This window comes from Zeus faber, assembly GCF_960531495.2.
Source record: "Zeus faber genome assembly, chromosome: 7".
Classification (NCBI taxonomy): domain Eukaryota; kingdom Metazoa; phylum Chordata; class Actinopteri; order Zeiformes; family Zeidae; genus Zeus; species Zeus faber.
In genome coordinates, this window is record NC_137203.1 from 4158654 (window position 1) to 4178185 (window position 19532).

The 19532-nt window shown below is 47.9% G+C and overlaps 1 protein-coding gene across 1 annotated transcript; it reads right to left on the minus strand.

Moving 5' to 3' along the window:
• Positions 1-3370: 3370 nt before the first annotated feature.
• Positions 3371-16014, minus strand: hspb8 (heat shock protein b8). The gene is made up of 3 exons (XM_080003713.1): positions 15301-16014; positions 11572-11635; positions 3371-5041 (listed from the first exon to the last, which is right to left on the minus strand). The coding sequence occupies exons 1-3, from the start codon at positions 15719-15721 to the stop codon at positions 4864-4866; spliced, it is 663 nt and encodes a 220-aa protein (XP_079859839.1). The 5' UTR covers positions 15722-16014; the 3' UTR covers positions 3371-4863.
• Between the last annotated feature and the right edge of the window lie 3518 nt (positions 16015-19532).

Sequence of the window (19532 nt, forward strand, 5' to 3'; positions counted from 1 at the left end):
TATATCTATATAAAAAATTACTATATACATTTTAATAATATAATAATATGCATGGAAAACACTTATGCTAATCATAAGTTTTGAAAGATTGTGCCCCCCCACCCCCCCCATTATCCAGTGGTTTGGGACCACCGCCCACCAATCCCAAAACCCCACACCAATTAGCGCTCGGTACGAGTTTCTGTGGAGCACCCTCTGTAAGTGGTGGCTGACCTCCGGTAAGTACTGTAGCTACTTTGCAAAGGTTAACTTACCGCTGATCAAGCGGATCAAGCAGGTGGTGGCCCTCCGCCGTGACCGGCTCGCTGCCTACCGGCCCCTGGCTTCAACCCAGGAGGTATTGGGAGCTGAGGACCAGCACTTTTAAAATTAAATTAATTATTTATTTATTGAGCTATATTATTTACTCATTTATATATTTGTATTTTTATATACAGTATTTATTGCCTCATTTATTTATTTTGTGATTTATTTCATAGGCATATTTCTTTATGTATTTATTTATCTATTTTATCTTGACTGAAATGGTATTCCTTAAGGCAGGAGGTCTATCTACAGTTGAAACCATCACAACGCTAATTTGGCCGATTGGTTTGTTACAAATAGCAGCCCCTGTATTCATGATACAGGATACTTGGTTAAATAAAAATGTGAGTTTTCATAACAAAATACTGTGTTTGTAGAAATATTAATAATTGTATAATATTATATTTGAGATGAACTTACCCAACTGTGGCAGTTTTGCCTACCACCCAAGTGACGTTTTCAGGGATCTCCGGCACAGAGACACAGAAGACGGGGTTGTAGAAAACACACAAGTTTATTGCGGAGAAGGGGCTTGAAAAACAAGCCCCAGAGAGTGGGTCCATCCCATCCATCCCCACAACACATACTCCCGAAAGCAAACTAAGGCCAGGGAGAAGACCTGGCCGAATCCTACCCCCACTCCCCACCCAGCAGAGAACAAAAAAAGGCCTAAAATACAGACTCTGTCATAGGGGTAATATACCTAAATATGCAGACTATGACCAAGGGTTACTATACCTAGAATAAATAAAACCCCAGACTCTGAAACAGTGTTCCGATACCTTAAACCAACAAATGTCCAAAGAAAATTAACTAATCCCCTTCAGGGGACCTGGTGCTCTGGAACAGCCCGGAGCGACGATGCAGACTCCCCTCCTCTCTTCCAGAGCGTGGAGCCTCGAGCTGCTGTGTTGGCCAGTGGACGCGTGGCCGGGCTCGGCTGTTGCGGGGGATGCTTGGAGGGCTGGCCTGGCTGCTGGGCGGAGAATCTAGCTGCCAGCGGTTACCCATGGTGGTTGCTGTGGCTGCTTCTCCCCCCCGGTTCTCTGCCACACACCCTCGGTGCCGCTGCTGCCAGTCGGGAGAGGGTTGGTGCCGGGGCCGCCCGTTGAGCCGCTGGTGGCTCCAGGGTGTCTTCGGACGGCCACTCTGTGTCCTTTCCCTGTCCCGGAGAGTCCCTGTTCAGGTGCCAGTGTGGCAGTTTCGCCTAAGACACACCACCCAAGTGGCGTTTTCAGGGCACAGAGTTTTATTGTGGAGAGATGGACAGATGGACACAGGTCACGACAGTGCTCCTCTCTCCTGAGTGTGTGTGGGGATGGGGGTTTTACCTGCTGCTCACAAGACCAAACAGTGAGAAACAGGTATCAGAATCAGAATCAGAATCAGAATCAGAATCATTTTATTTCTCATCTCACAGACGCAACTCCAACAGGGAGAAATTCAGCCTCATTTCTCCCATCCCAGCCGTCCTTCCTCCAAGGGGCAGCTTGGAGCAGTCCGGGCAGCCTTCACTACGTTGGCGCCCAGGGACCAATTCCAGGTGTGAATCCATGTTGTGGTCAGGGAGAGGACCGGAAAGTGTTCTGCGTGTTTTTAATTGGGGTCCATTTTTGTTATGCTGAGACCCATGTGAGCAGGGGAAGAACATGCAAACTCCACACAGAAAGGCCCCTCATCAAGATAACCCACCGGAGTGCAGTGCCAACAACGCCCTGCGGGAATCAAGCCCAGGACTTTCTTGCTGTGAGGCAGCAGTGCAAGTGCCTGACTGGGTCCCTAATCACCTAGATCCAGGTCAGGTGTGGCTGCTCAAACCACACCCTCCCCACACCACACCTATGTAATCAGGTTCAAAGTAAATTATTTTTTATTACTGAATGTAAAATGGCTGACATGATGTAATTTTGTTTATAATTTTGGAAATAAATTAAGACTGAATTAATAAAAAATATATAATTACAACAAACATTAAAGTTTAAACATAAAGTATGTTTCCAGGAGGCTTTATAGCGTTCTGGACTGTTACACGTTGACAGCAAAACATTAGAAATCTGTTTTTTCAGGGAAAACAAAATTGAATATGAAGCGTAGTACTTGCAGGCAGGTTTATATGTGCTGTATATAAAAATAATAATTTTAATAAAGTGCACAAATAATAATACAACCAACATGATTTCAACATGGCTCCGGTGTTACCATCAGCATTGTTCTATACCTTGTCCGTGTCACCTGCTTTCATATCAGAGATCAGATAAGGTGGAGGTGCCTGTGGAGGACAGGGAGGGTGGTGCAAGGAGAAGCAGCACGGAGTTGTAGTTGTTGGTAATATGTGATTTTGGACTGATTACTGTATCCCCTACATTTATGTAGAAATGCAGGAAATGGGATTCAAACCGCACATTTTTTACAACCCCTTTTATTGTACCCCCCCCCCCCACTTCTCAAACCAAAGTTACGCCCTTCATTACCGCGCTGTTTCCCCTAAAGCAGCTTTGGCATTAATCAGATACTTTACATTTGCACAGCTGCGTAGTAGTCAGTTCTACACGAGTAATTTGCTCGAGGAGAATCTGGCAAGATTTTGATTATGCAGTTGCTATGGCAGCGCAAGTTCACTCATAAAAAACGCACAAAAGGTCAAGTTCAACGGTGCGGCGGGAAAGACGGTTCCTCCACGAGGCTCAAATATATGTGGGATAATTTTATGCGCGTTGGATATTCAGCGAATTGATGCGGAGAACTTTCCAGATTGGAATTCATCATCCCTTTGATTCCAGTACACAAGGGAGATTACACTACTTTACATCGCACAACAGGCGACGGAAAGGCGATTTTTTATTTTTTGTTACAACAACAGGGGCTTTGCTGCCTCTGTTGATGATTTTGGCCCATGCGGTCGCACCAGGGCCAGTGCCAATCTCACCCGGTGCCAGGGCCTCAGCTAATCTGCCACCCGTTTACTTCTGCTGTACAATGCAGCGAGCCAACTGGCGCAGCGTTTCCCTGGCTCCCGGCCACCAAGTGCACTCCTCACACAAAGGACGCAGATGTGAAGGCACGCTGGGAGACTGATGTTTATTGCATCAACCAATACAAAGACATCAACAGGAGGGGAAAAAAAAAAAAAAAAAAAGGACATTGTGGAGGAGACGGGTTTTGTCCAAAAAAGTAATTCCACATAGACCCAAGAAAACGCACATTATTGTTTTTTTTATTACATGCCAAAATAGAAAAAAACCCAAAAACAGCTCACACACAACCAAATCATACTGCAAATCCTGGTGAGTTTTTAATTACCGTGGCGGATTGGAAATATATTTACATTGTCTTTGGGGACTGCAGACTATATTATTAATGCACAATGGTCTTCCTGATATAAACAATCCACAAAACATAAACAAATTGTATTTCTCAAATTGAATTCAATGATACGAAGGATCTCAAAATATAAAACGCTGTGATACGCAACATCCATGTGTGTGGGATGTTGGTTCAGTGTTGTAAATTAAGAATCAGGTTGTCATCATTTCTACGCTATATATCTCAATCTGGGTTTGTACATGCACATACTAAACCAGAAACTCAAGAGATTGGTTATGAATGGTAAGATATGAGATATGAGTGACGCCACGGGTGTAATATACTGTCAAAATTACCCGATGGCTTTTATATTACTTCCTCAGATACATCCATATAGGACACAGTAACAAAGTAGTACCTTCTATATCTTACACTTTATGAACACCATACATCTCTAATAAGACCAGAACCACAGATGCCACATCAAGGCTGCCCTCGCCTGCTCAGGATGGGCCGTCATGCTGAGAGGACGTCTTGGCCTGAAGGGAAATTCCACTCTGGAACTCTCCGCCGTGAGGAGAAAACATTCTTTTCCGGGAGGTTAAAATGAGCTCCCAGCCAGCTCTGAAGCCCAGAGAGATACACACACGCGCGCTCTGGCTCCCTGTAGTTATTTTCCGAACCGAGCGGGGGCAGATGGACATTCTGACCGAATGACACCTTTACCGTGCATTCTCTCCTCAGCCAGCCGGGCTGGAGCCCGACTCGCATTTGGTCGATACCTTTACCGTCATTTTCGCTAACTATGTGGAGGGACTCCCACACGGTGTCTTGACCTGCAATCAGAATGTTTATTAAAGCAGCGTTTCGGTGCCAGGACCTTCATCGGGGAAAATATTTTTAAGGTCCGGAAGAGCAAATTGGTCGGGAGATAGAGGTGCGAGAGAAACACCGTTTTTTCTTTATTTCTTTATGCCATTGTTTTCTCCTGAAGTTTCTCTCGAGAATAAAATACCTCAAAGCATTTTTGCCTCTATCCCGCACTCGAACAGAATGAATAGCATGTCGCCAAATTTGAGAAGCCAGTCCTGTCCTTCAGGGGGAACTGCATCGTTTGCCATATTCCAATAGAAGTGGGTACGCCCGCTTGGCTTTGTACGCTGAGCGGCTGGCGTCTCATACGGTCACACGGTCACAGTGGAATTTCCCTTCAAGGGACTCTGGGAACGCCCGACGTGTCTGAGGGCGTCGCCATTACACGACGGGAGCGTCCTGGCTCTTGGCCTCCTCCGCCTCCCGCGCCTCGCCCCCCTCAACCGCGCCCTCGTTGCTGAAGAGGTGGTAGGGGGGCGTCTGCCGCGCCTCGATGATGAGGACTCCCTCCGGGGACAGCGAGGCGAAGACCGTCAGGGGATCCACGTCGACGGGGATCCTGAGGAAGGGGAGGAGACGAGGAGAGTAAACGGAGGAGGAAAAGAGTAAACGGAGGAGGAAAAGAGTAAACGGAGTAGGAAAAGAGGAAAGACAGTAGGAAAAGATAAAACGCAGTAGGAAAAGAGGAAAGACAGGAGGAAAAGAGGAAAGACAACAACACACCCCTGGTCCAGGGTCCGTTCAGGTCGATCCGTTTGGTAAATCTTTACTTGGATGCTCCCATGTCAGCTGGCTCTTACAATCCAGTCAATGTATCAACTTAAAGCAACAACTTAAGTATTTTTTAACCATATTTTTCCCTCATTTGGAGTCAAAACGTCGACATTTTGGAGAAGAGCTTCAGCCGAGCACCGTTGACCGAGCTGCCATACGTGCCTTGAGTTTCCCTCATAACAAATTGGTGCCGGTCCACGTGTCCGCTTTAATTAACATTTCACTTGAATGAAATCTGGATTCAATCAAAATAAAAAGATATCTGGCAAGTAGGGTTAAATAAATAATAACATTTGCGGTGTTTCGTCTCGTCTACATATTTTACAATGAATATTTACCGTTCGCCATGGGCCGGAACTGAAATATCCAAAAAACGCGAAATTATAGATGATGTGTCCGTGGTGTCAACGATGCATCGTCTTTCCGTCTCCGCTCCGTGTTTACAAGCGCAACCTGTCCACGGGGGAGGGGGCGGAGCTTATTTCTGTATTGACAAATGTGACTGGTTAGAGGTGAAAGGTCAGCTTTGGATCGTCCCAACCGATTGGCTTTCCGTTGCAACTTGCGAGCACAGGAACGAAGAGATCTGCGGGATCTTTCATCGAAATGATCGAGTCTATTTCTATTTAAATAGGAGATTTAAATATGTCCGACTTCGGCTGATTCTCCCGGTTAAAAACCGGCAGTTACCGGATAACGGAAACGCTGGTTTGCACAGCCAGAGTTTTCGGGGATTCGGTTCAAAATAGGGTTTCGGTTAAAAAAGCACCTGAGTTTTCCTTCGACGCTGAACTTAGAGTCAACTCGTCTGCACATCTCCACCCGATGCTGAACACCACCTGAATCACACCAAACTTAACCTGCCCCGCCCTAACCCTGTAGGCCCCACACCCAAGCATAAGCATTTAGAACCACACACCACCGCCTGTCTCACTGCCACCTTTAGAGTCAGGGAGTCTGTTGAAAAACTGACTCAGTTATAAAACTGATCCAGACCGTTAAATATTCACGTTGCAGAATGTTGACTTTTTCGATGCCAAGTTATTTATTAACATTGGGTTTGACATTGACAGAATGTTTTTTGTAATACTCAGCTGAGTGTTACCTTTGGACTATCTAAATGAAGTGAAACCACACTTTAAAGGGGATGTGTGTGTGTGTGTGTGTGTGTGTGTTTCTGTTTTAAATTGCGAGATAGAAAAAAAAAAAAAAAAAAAAAAAGGAGGGGTCGGCTGTCGGGGGCCAAACTCTGGGACATTTTTCGGCTGGCGCTAGGGTTTCCGTAGACGGCGGCGGCAGGATGTTGTCGGCGGCGTCTCGTCCGTACGGGAGCGTGGCCTCCGGGGCCGTAACGCGGCAAATTTAGCGCCACACACAGGGAACTAGAAGTGATAATGCGGCTGAGTATTTTCTCTTTGGCTTGATAACGTCCACCCTTATCTCCCCTGGACCAACAAAGACCAGCGCGCGCGCCAGGAAATGGGTTTAAAATTGATGGCGTTTTTTTTTGTCCCCCCACCCCCCCCCATTATTAATAATCTTGTGGAGTTTGGCGATGGAGTGAAAACTCAGTGGGATTTCCTGATGTGGAAATAGCGGAGGATGGCGGGGGAGGTGGTTCTCATTCCAATTACTTCGGAACGTCTGTCTGAAAATGTGTTTTAACACCTTAAAATTTCCCATCCCCGTATAGCGCCCTCATCAGCTCTGCCTGTCTGGCAGCCTGGGAGCAGCTCGTCTCCAGGCTTTTTTCATTTTTTTTTTCTTCCCTTCCTCCACCGATCGCTTCGTTTTGACACTTCCTGTTGCATATGTGAGACTCTCCCTGGGCAGATTGCTATAATTGGGCACCTAACCCTGCATCATTAGTAACATATTTCAGTCGTGAAAGAAACCAGATGATCTAGCTTCCAGAAATTATATCTAATAATGATGCGCTAGAAAGGGGTTGAGGGAACGGGGGTACAGAGAGGGACGCGGAGTAGAAATAATTCACTAAGTGGAAAAGCTTCAGAACGAGTGGGACCCCCCTGCGGAGACAGACCGGCGTGAAAACCCCACAGACACCGGCAAACCTCCCCCACCTGGCGACCCCTGGTGCGGGCGGAGCCCCGCCACCTGTACAGGTAACAAACAGTAGGACAATGTCACAAGCTGCTGGTGCCTATTACACATAGGAATTAAGATCATTGACTATTTCTTTTTTTTCCTTTGTCACCGGAGCACCAATCCACTCCAGTGCTGTCAATGATCCTCCTTCCTGCCGTGAAATAATGGAACAGATTCACTGCTCAAGTGCAAAACAGGAAATGTTATTATTACAGTAATATTTTACAATCAGGGTTTATTTACAGTACTCTGCCAGACTGACTGAGAGCGGCCTCCCTTTATGTATGTCACATGCACGCACAGACGCACGCACGTACGCACGCACACACACACACTCTGGTCTTTGTCAGACAGGCCTAATACGGGCATTTCAGGGTTCTGTCCGCACTGCCAAGCGGCTTTGGGAGCGCACATAAAAAAAAAAAAAGGGGAGGTAGCAAAGGTCCTCCCAGAATGTTCTCACCCTCCCTCCCTCCTTCTTCTCCTCCTCCTCCTCCTCCTCCTCCTGCTCCTCCTGCTCCTCCTCCTCCTCCTCCTCCTCCACCTCCCTTTAATTAGAGAGGGGCCTCCACCGTCTTCTCACTCCACTGAGAACCAGCGGTCGCAGAGCGGAGGGGAAGGGGTGTGTGTTCAGCAAGCAGCACTTACAGAGATTCTTTGAGGACAGACTCAGATACAGTACACAGTAGTACACAGTAGTACATAGAGAGAACACTGTCGCACATAGATAGTACACAGATAGTACACTGTAGTACACAGATAATACACATATACAACTTTGCACAACATAGTACACAGATAGTACACTGTAGTACACAGATAGTACACAGATAGTACACTGTAGTACACAGATAGTAAACTGTAGTACATTGTACAACATAGATAGTACACAGATAGTACACTGTAGTACACAGGTAGTACACAGATAGTACACTGTAGTACACAGATAGTACATTGTACAACATAGATAGATAGATAGATAGTACACTGTAGTACACAGGTAGTACACTGTAGTACACAGGTAGTACACTGGTACACAAGGAGGAACAGCTGAGAGACACACATCCGACAAATAAGTGCAAAACGCGGTCGACTGATGCCCGGCCTCTGTACGTTGAGGTCTGAGGTGATCTCCGTGTTTACGTGCCGTCCTTGAGAAGCCTCACGCTGGAAGCTTCGACCTCCCACTCGGAAAAGGGCAAAAGTCGGAATTTGAGTTTATGTGGATGACACAGCTGTCGCCACGGCCACGTGGACGCCCCTTTGGGTGTTTTTATTTTTTTTATTTGAAAGCCCGTCTAAATAGTCGTCATGACGCTTTAACATACGTTTCCGTAGTATGTGGAATTCACAAAGTGACAGCGGGCGTCCATGTCGTCCCGCACCGAGGCGATGGGACTCACTTTCTGACTTTAATGAGACTTGAAAAGTTGTGGAAAAGGGGAAGTTTTAGAGCAATTTAAAATAACTCTAAACCAATATCGGTTAGTTGAAAAAAGATTAAAATCCTACAATTCGCTATTCCACACAAAACATATCCTCTAAAAACTCTATCCCTCACACACATGCATGCACGCGCGCACACACACACACACACACATACACGTGCACACACACGTGCACGCACACGTGCACACACGCACACACGCACACACACACACACACACACACAACACACACACACACACACACACACACACACACACACACACACACACACACACACACACACACACACACACACACACACACACACACATCTGTGCTCTGGATCCATCTTCAATGAGCCAATGAGCTGCACAGGGAAGTTGGCCCGTCCTGAAAAAGTCAAATCACTCAGGCAGCTTATTATGTGTTTCTCCTCCAGGGGGAAGCTCATCTGTCTGGCGGGGGTGGTGGGGGTGGTTGGGGGGGTGGGTGTGGGTGTTGATGGGGGGGGTTGCTGGTGAGGTGTTCTGTGGGGGGTGGGGGGGGGGTGTTATTTATCCACGGCGAGCACACATTTTATCTCAGACATTGATTTTGTGCAGCTGCCAAAAAACTGTCCAATACACTTTTCCCTTTATGATGCTGAAACATGGCTTAGGGGCGGAGGGCGACAGGGGAAGTCTGTGTGTGTGTGTGTGTGTGTGTGTGTGTGTGTGTGTATGTGTGGGTGTGTGTGCAGATGGTGGAACACGCAACATGTTGTACACGTCCATATCCACCCACCACTTGCTCTGTGCCGGCAGACACACACAATCTTTCACTCACGCACGCACACACACACACACACACACACACACACACACACACACACACACACACACACACACACACACACACACACACACACACACACACACACACACACACACACACACAGTCACAAGGTATCTGGTATTATGACGTCTCTCACCAGAAGAACATGAACAATTAAATTTTAACTCCAACCACCAAAATAAATGTTTAATTATTGGCAGAACTACGACCGCGTTCCATTGGTTAAGCCCGGAAACCAACCGCCCTCTGCAAAACCAGGCGGACTCTGACAGAGCTGTCCGCTCGGTTACTAATTAAACTGCTCTCTCTGTTTGGGATTCTGCTTCTTTGAGGACAACATGGACACTCAAGGAAGTGAAGAGGAAAATAAATATGAATCCCGAAAGCTGGAGGGATGACAAGCCCAGCGTTGGCATTTCAAAATAAAAGCACTATTTGAAGGGATACGGTCTCTCTCTCAAGCTCAAGGATGTTTGTATTGAGGGCAGCTATTTATATGTGCATCACAACTCTACCTCCACATATCCTCTCTCTCTCTCTCTCTCTCTCTCTCTCTCTCTCTCTCTCTCTCTCGCTCTCTCTCTCTCTCTCTCTCTCTGCCCCTCTCTCCCTCCCTCCCTCTCCCCCTCTCTCCCTCCCTCCCTCTCCCTCTCTCTGCTACTTGCTCCAGGTTTTTTTTCCTTGCTGATGGGAGGACTTTCCAATTAAACGTGGTGTGATATGAAGGGTGCGCTGCTCGCTGCCGGCTAATTAGGCAACAGGAAATGAAGGGGCCAGAGTGACGCGGACGGCAGCGGCGATTAGCACCGCTGTTTGAAGTCTTTCCACTGTCCAATTAACGGGCCAAACACTGGGGCGGGGGGCGGCCGGCGGGGGAGGGGGGTGGGGGGGTGGAAAGTTCTGTGGCACGCCGGGTTGTGGAAAAGTCCCATGGCAGACGGTGTGGGATGGAGGTGGAGGTCGCGCCTTGACGGCCCCCGCGGCTCCTCTCAACCCCTCTCTGTTTCGACGGTTTGAGGAGACACGTTTGCTCATTGCAGCGGTCCATCATGAGGGAATGTCAGATTTAACAGGTTCTGAGGGCGTTGGATTCCAGGCGCACTGCGCTGGCTGCCGTTTAAAAAGGACTCATTTTAACGCGCACGGTGCCACAGCAAACCCACTCACCTTATTTTCTTTTCTGAGTGATATCGGTCCTAATGTAATTGCACTAATAGTTGCACAGAAATAATTTTATGGCGGCTAGTGGAACTTAGGTTTCTCAAACTACGGTTCACTTGTAATACAGATAGAGTAGATGGAGGTAAAGTACAGTTAGAGAATATTGGAGGTAAAGTAGAAGTAGAGGAGGTGGAGGTAAAGCAGAGGTAGAGTAGATGGGGGTAAAGTAGAGGTGGAGTAGATGAAGGTAAAATAGAGGTAGAGTAGATGGAGGGAACATAGAGGTAAAGTAAATTGAGGTAAAGTAGAGGTAGAGTAAATGGAGGCAAAGTAGAGGGAGAGTAAATGGAGGTAAAGTAGAGGTAGAGCAGATGGAGGTTTCTCAAACTACGGTTCACTTGAGCACCAGTACAGAGGACCATTTGGCCGCTCTCACAGTGGGAGTGCTTGATGTCATCGGAGAGTTTGATCCCTCCCAGATGGCCCAAACCTTGGCCGGGAAGCCCCCAGGGAGCCCCCAGTGAACCCTCAGGGCACCCCCGGGGACCCTCCAGGGAACCCCCGGGGACCCTCCAGGGAACCTCCAGGGAACCCCTTCAATATCTTTCTTTGCCAATTCATTTACCAAAGGTGGGTGGACAGCCTCCAACCCCAAACGTTGACCACCATTAAAACTGCCTTAAAAACAAGGTGGGGTAGAACGGTTAAGGCTCGTCCTACAGACGGTGGAGGTGTTGGGGTGTCATTCAGAGCCGTAGAAAAGACCCTCTGGAAAACACTCACTGTATCTTCTTGGTGAAGTTTTTCGTCACGATGCCTCCTTCCTCCTGCTTCTCTTCGTGTTTCCCTGTTTGGAGAAGACAGAACAGCACTGAGTGAACTGAGCGGAGCCACCTTAAAAGGACCATACCGCCGTCTGTTTGAGTTTTTAATCGGTTTACTTACTAGTCAGCCCACGCGTTTCATGTTACACACATTTCCTGATGACGCCTTGCATTTTTAGATTTTTAATATTGTCTCGATATTCAGGTTTTTGAAAATTCAAACAGTGTGGTGGGAAACCACATGTACCTTGCAATGTGCTCCTGGTCCCGCTGACAACGACGGTAACACGTACTTCTGTGTTTTGCCGTATTTTGTATTTGGCGATGCATTTGAAAAAGATGGGAACGCCTTTAACAGTAAAACCAGCAGTAGATTTGATTTGAAAAGGTTCCTGAAAAAACGTCCCCAAATAATTTGGTCCAACCTGCGGGGACGGCCACGTAAAGGGTCGATCAAGATGAGAAACCGTCTCATTGTCACACTAACAGCGTGGTTACGTGGAGCAGGGTTCCCGTCAGAACAGATTGGTGCCGCTCAACGTGCCCTGGAAGACTTTCCCAGACAAACGGGAGAGGTTCCGGTCAAATATTAATCGTGTTTATTGAGCTTGAAAACAATTGTTAAGCAGGTTATATAGAGAATGACATGATCAAGGCATGTCGATTTATAATATTTTACTGTGTTAACCAGCACAACCTGTCCACGGGGGAGGGGGCGGGGCTCAGTTCTCTATCGACAAACGTGATTGGTCAGAGGTTTACCGTTGCAACTTGCCGAATGTGGGAATGAACAGATCTGCGGAATTTTTCATCGAAATGATCGAGTCTAATTTATTTTGACATCGGGGGAAAAAAATAGGTTGATAATTATCGTTATCGTTTTATCGCCCTCACTAATTCAAATTGCGCTGAGAGGGAATTACTTTCACCGGACATTATGACCAGAGAGATTTAAAAATGTTGGACTTCAACTGATTTTTCCCGGTTGAAAAAATCCGGCAGTTACCGGATAACGGAAACGCTGGTGGTGGAGACATTTCTCAATCTACTCATCGCACGTTACTGTGGACGGAAATAACAAGCTGTTGATGATTCCCAAACTCACATTTCATTCGTCAGTGTTTCTAAAGTTAAAAAAAAGTGACGCTTCGCTCTCTGGACGCAGCGGTGAGTCACACACGCGTGCTTAAAGTGAAATGAACACGATGAAACAGCTATCCGCTCCTCACCGACACTTCCAAGAGGGATTCTATTCCCCGGCAGAAACACACACATGCACACGCACACACACGCACACACACGCAGACACACGCAGACACACACACACACACACACACACACACACACACACACACACACACACACACACACACACACACACACACACACACACACACACACACACACACACTTGTGTTGAACCAAACCGGGGCGGACATGTCGAGCTGGAAAGCCCCCAAGAAACAGGCCTCGCCGTCCAAGTTCTGTTTATGGCTGTTGTGCTGCTCTGGCTTTGCTAGCAGCTGCTCTGGGACTGCTAAATGTCAGCACCGCCGGCAGCACAGCGCGGCCCCACCTCAACCCCCCCCCCCCCCCCCCCCCCCTCACACCCCCCCACCCCCTGCCGGACCTCCCACCCCTCCACCGGCACTATGTGCGACCCAATACTCCCACGGTGACGCTGCCGCCGCTCCGATGTCCTGAGAGAGCGTCAAGGCCGCATGGCCGCTGAAGCCGTGACCGTCAGAGTGACTTAAGAAGTAAAAGGAGTCCCCTGATCAGCTCGCATGAACTTTAAAGATTTGCCCAGAGAGAGAGAGAGAGAGAGACAGACTGAGAGAGAGAGAGAGAGAGAGAGAGAGACAGACTGAGAGAGACAGAGAGAGAGGGGGTAGAGAGAGAGCGAGAGAGAGAGAGAGAGAGAGAGAGAGAGAGAGAGAGAGAGAGAGAGACAGACTGAGAGAGACAGAGAGAGAGGGGGTAGAGAGAGAGCGAGAGAGAGAGAGAGAGAGAGAGAGAGAGAGAGAGAGAGAGAGAGAGCACCCCTCCCTGTTTTCCCGCTCCCTCGTGACGGCGATGTCACATTCCTGATGCTGGATGTAACGCTGGAGCGTCAGGCGGCCTCTTGTAATCGATAATACAACACACGACGGCGACGTCCATCAAAAGTTTTCCCTCCTCGCCGTGCGAGTTGCTGGGTCGGAGTGATTGTTTTGACACTTGGGAAGTGAATCTTTTCACTGTTGTTTGCCTCCATCTCAAGGGGGAAGGCGCGGGCGCTGGTTCCCGCGGCGCTCGCCGACGCTCCGCCGACACCCGCAGCGCCGCAAACACTTTGAGTTACTCCGAAACACACTTTTAGAAGGGGGTCGAGTCGCCGAGGCAGGCGGCTGATTGAATGACCCAACTGGCATACCAACAACGTGTTTAAAAAAAGCCCAGCGCTGGAGCCCCCGCCCCGCCACCCGCCCCTCCCCTCGACCCCGGGCATCCCTGGCATTCGTCTATCTTTTGAAGTGTCAGCTCTAGATAGTCCCTTTAAACGCTGCTTTACCGTCCGTCCTCATTCAGCGCCGGGGGCCGGGACATTAAATCGTTAGCGGGAGAGCTGGGTGGGGGCCAGCGTCCCCCCGGTGGGGGGGGGGGGGGTTAACCGGCCGGACGCCTTTTCCAGAACGTTCCGGCTCCGCCCGGAGTTTTTCGGGGGCTGCGCGGCGCTCGTCTTATTGTAAACAGAGACTGTTGTCACGGGCCCTGCCTTGGGTTCTAAATCCGGCCCCGCTGGGCGGGCGCATGCTGCTCTGAGAATCCGGAACAGGTGCCTAAGCTTGAAGGTCCGCCTGCCAGTCTGCAAGTCATGACACGGACGCCACATTCCACCTTCCCTGGGGGGCTCACGTGGAATCTACTCGCTGTAAAAGCATTTTAAAAAGCGGAGGGTCTGCTTCCCGTGGTTAAAGGTCTTTTTTTTTTCCGCGGTCCGAACCCCTGACCCCCGACGCCGCGGAGACCCATCGCCTCTGGATCGTTTGTTTAGGAAGCCTTTATTTGACCCCGTGTGATTTAAATTGGGATTATTCCGTAGACACCAGCGTGCGGTTTTAGGGTTGAGGTGCTGAACTCATCTTTTAGGTCACGGGTCCCATTACTTTGTGTGATACCCTGAACACTGAGATGCTCTTTTGGTTAATGTAGTTGGAATCAAGCAAATGACATTTGTTTTGTCTCCACACGCTATTCTACTATGACAACAAAAGTGTTATTTTTTTAGGAATTTTCTTTCATTTTGGGGACGAGATTGACGAGATTGACTGAGGCCTCTGATGAGAGACCTCAACTAAACTGCAATTGATTCAGCTGTAGCTATTACTCATACTAATTGCACATATAAAATAAGATAAGATAACACTTAATTAATCTTGGGGTTACTTATATATATATATATATATATATATATAGTTTATTATATTTAATTTCTGGAAATTTAATATAATTAACTCTAAAAATACATAGAAATATGTGTAAAATATTGATCACATTTCAATTAACCTTGGATAATAACTAAACGTGACTATTATAGCGAAAAATATAAAAATATCAAAGTATTTCTCCCAAATCATCTGGGCTGTACTGGACACCCTGTTTGACCGTCAGGCCTGCGTGGTCGGGTGCGCATGCGCGGCCTCACCTGACACCTCCACGAAGCCCTCGCGGGTCTTGACGTGCAGCTCCTCGGGGGTGAAGCTGTGCACGTTGACGCACACCTTCCAGGGCTCCCCGCCGGTGGTGGGCGGGCTCCGGGACGGCTCGCCGTACCGGCTGGTGTACACCGCGGGGCCCCCCGCCGGGCCGCGCGGGGGGAAACCCGTGCGTAAGGCGCTGCTGAACGGCGCGGGGCCGAGGCGGGCCCCGAGCCGGCCCGGCCGGGCCCACCCGGGCCAGTCCAGGGCCAGGTCGTCCGGGAAGGGGGACATCCCGAACTCGTCCTCCATGAAGCGGGACGAGAGCTGGTCCCGGAACGGGGACTGGTCCCTGAACGGGGACTCCCCGAACGGGTCCCGGGGAATCCTCTGTCTGCTCCCCATGGTGTAGAAGTCTCCCTCGGCCATGTCCCAAGGACCAGATCCAAAAGTTCCAACTGTCAAGAGTTTGGGCAGAAGCGACGTGATAATGGATGAACGTGTGGAACGTTCTTGTCCGAGTTAAAACTCCACAACGTGTAAGTGCGTCTCTTCTCCGAGTCCGGTTCCGCCAAGTCCGGTTCCGCGAACCCCTGGAAACAGATCTCCAAACCCCGCGGAAAACTTTCTCAAGACTCAGCCTCCTCCTGTCACCGCCGCAGGGTTTATATGAACCGGTTCCCCCACCAGTCCGGGGCCGCAGCGCGTCCGCAAAGTGCGAGGAGGGTCCGGGTCTGGGAGCCTCGCGGGTCCGGGCGCGACAGCTGACCGGCGGCGCCGGGTCCGCGGACGGCCCGTTCGCTTCGAACGAGTCGGTGGTCTGGGGTCGCTGCGGCGGAAGGGTCGTTCGTTTCGTTCGTTTATTTACTTTTTTATCTTCACGGTTCTACATCAGCAGGCGTCCGGTCCGGTCCGGTCCGGTCCGGTCGGTTCGGTCCGGGTGAGACCCAAACCCCGAGGCGGGGACCAAAAGAAGCCGGGAGCCAGAAGACTTTTCAGCCCAAACCCGACAAGCTTTTCCCAGTGAGCGAGAGGGCAAGTGAATCCTACTCAAACTGGAAATACTTACTGGACTAAATTAGTTTGGGGAAAAAAATAAATAAAAAATAAACAATAATTGAACTGTAATAATTAAATGAAATTGAAATAATTCATATTGAATGACACTTTGCATTCCACCAAAATAAATAATTCCAACATAAGCGAATGATTTTTATGACGGTGAACTCCTCTGCCAAAATCAATGAGAGAATTGAACTAAAACATTTTGGGATCCATATTTTGTGTCCTCCAACGAAAAAAATAATTTTGACAGAATTAAATGTTTTTTTGTTGTTTTTTTGGGGGGTGAGGAGCCGTCTCCTCCGGCCCTCGACGCCTCATCTCAGCTGAACGACTCTTTTCCTTCTTTTTTTTTTTTTACTGAGTGACTCCTCAAGAACCAAATCTCGAAAAAGAGTCGAACCTTCCACCACTACAGCCGACCAAAGACCCCCCACCTCCCACCCCCACCCCCCACCTCCACCCCTCACTAAGTTTAGCCTGGCACTGGGTGACACCCACCCACTGCGTGTCACCCCCACCCCCAGGGTGATGCATCTGCTTTTTAATAGAAGATAACGCACAGCTCCTCTGGAAGCACTAGGGGTGGATGATGGATGGGTGGGTGGGGGTGGGTGGGGATGTGGGGCGGGGGCTGGGTGGGGGTGAGGTGGGGGTCAAACACACTGACGTCACCATCACTGATTAAACAGTCCAGCTCAGGGTTCAGCTTTGCACTGGTGCGATGGATGAAAAATTAAATAGAACGATAGGAAGTCGTTCAAGTACACGAGAGAAGTAAAGAAAAAAGAAACTTTCACCTAGTTGGCATTTTTCAAGCATCCGTACTCACTTCAATATATTCACTTCGAGACGTTCGACTTTTACTCCCGTGCATTTCCAACACAGTTTATTTATTTATTTATTTTTAATTAGGATTTATTTGTGAATATTTGTAAATTACTACGACACCACATGTACAGTTTTCTGGTAAGTGGTAATGAGGATTTGCATTAGCATCATGTCCAGAAAAAAAGGCAGTTCACGCCTTATTATAGACTAGGCTGCTACATGAGGTCAATGTATATGACAAGTACTTTTACTTTTAATACTGTAAGTATTTTTAGCAGCAAGTATTTACCCTATTTCCTCAAATAGTGACCCGGGGCCTTTATTTACCTCCACTGCAGAGGGTACCAGGCCTGCATTGGAAGCAGCTTATATTAGACGCAGGCTTTAATAACAAATTCCCTTGTTCATATTTTAGCACGAATTCTAAATCAAACTTTCATCTGTGTGCCATGCCAACACACGTCTGATGTAAAAAGAGAGCAAGTACTCGCTCGTACTCAGAGATTACCGAGTTCGCCCTGAACGCACCACTTCCTGCTCGGAGCGCTCAGGGCGGAGCATTTACCCCGAGCAGCGGTCTGCGATGTGCCCGGAGCAGCAGGAAACGCAGCAAATAAAAAACATCTACAATAAAAACACACTGTTTTTATTTGCCTTGTGTGGGGGCGGAGCTCTGCACGGGGACAGTCTGTATTTGTGGCAGGCTTTCCTTAATTTTGCGTCCACCACACCCTAGGCATTTATGAGAGGCCCAGTTTTTATTTAACTACCGGTTTATATTTGAGGAAATACGGTTCAGACTCTTACTGAAGTATAAATGTCAACTTGATGCTTTCACTCTCATCAAAGTCATTTTATGTCATGGTACTTGTACCTGTACTTCAGTAAAAAGGTCTGAGTACTTCTTCCACCGCCGGTTATTATGATGCTGAAACTACAGCATAGTACACAGCTTTTCAGGAGTCAATGCAATCACGACCAGGGAGTGAGACTTCAGTGTTTTATTCAGAACACCGGCACTTTATTCCAGACACGGAGGGAGAGGGAAGGTTGATTTCACGGGGTCGCGGCGGGGACAATTCAATTTTAGGCGACACATTATTACGATGTCACATTCGCGCCGCCACCGCAGAATGGGCCGGCGCCGGAAAACATATGCCGTCCCAATATGCTCGTTCAGGTGGAAAACGCCGGAGCACGAGTCATTTAACACCAAAACACCAAAACGCTATTGCTATGACCTTGGTATTGAAATTTTTTTGGAGGAAAAAAAAAATAATAATAAAAAAAAAATAAATCGAAAAGACAATCATGACCTTTAAGCACAGAGACGTCAAGAGTCCGTCGACAACACAAAGTAATTCTCTGTGACCCCGAGGCTGTAAATTAAATAATCACACGCATTTGTATAACTCATACAATTCGGATGCATATTTACACCACAGTAATCACATAATAGAAATTAATTGATTTTTTACATCATGTGAGGAGCAGGGAGCTGTGTGCATATCACCACTATGCAAACTGTACAGTGTCAACACGGGGACTGCAGGGATTCTTTTGGCCTCATTTTTCCTTCCTCCTCCGGCTGACGGACGCCACATCTGGGGAGATACACGAGCGCGGGGGAAGCCGAGTGCATAGAGCCGCCATCCAAACACACCGACAGGACGATGGATCGGACATTAAAAAGGCGGGGGGTGATGGTACGATCCGTTTTTTTTTGTTTGTTTTTTTTTCGTCTTTTTTTTGGAAAGGCCGTTCCAAACATATTCTATAATCACACCGCGATGAAAACCGTTCCGAAGCCCAAGCTCAACGGATGGAATCCGCAGCGACAGGAGTGTTTTTTTTTCTGACACGTCCTTGTTTTTCCCGACCCTCCTCTTTTATCACCTTGAAAAGAGTGAACAGCGCAGGGTGATGCGAGGCTTTAGTTTCAGCGGATTTAATTAAAACACTTTTTTTTTAGTTTTAAATAAGAGTCACAGCGGAGTCATAGTGTTGCATAGAAAGGTTTGACTGCCGCTGAGAGGGGGAAGCGATGCACAATAAACAAAAGTCGAATAAATACGTGGATGGTTTCGTGCATTCTGATTAGAAAACCCAACATGAGGTATGCGTTGTCCTGCAGTAGAAAACAAGGAGAGTACATCCGACGACGACACCAGAATCAGCGATTTTAAATACGATTGAGCCACGACAACCTGTTGTAGAGCCGTTAAAAAAATATAATTTAACCAAAACAATTAAATAAATACAACCAAAAAATAGACACGTCACACTCAAAGACATTTTTCAATATTTTCAATGATTCCAAAATTTTACTCAGAGGCCTGTGTACTTG

What these genes read in the sequence shown, in the direction of transcription:
- hspb8 (XM_080003713.1), bottom strand. Translation starts at nt 15,721, where the DNA reads ATGGCCGAGGGAGACTTCTACACCATGGGGAGCAGACAGAGGATTCCC. An exon ending in GGGCTTCGTGGAGGTGTCAG is followed by an intron (nt 11,636 to 15,300) that starts GTGAGGCCGCGC and finishes TTCTCCAAACAG; the next exon opens with GGAAACACGAAGAGAAGCAG. An exon ending in AACTTCACCAAGAAGATACA is followed by an intron (nt 5,042 to 11,571) that starts GTGAGTGTTTTC and finishes CCCCTTCCTCAG; the next exon opens with GATCCCCGTCGACGTGGATC.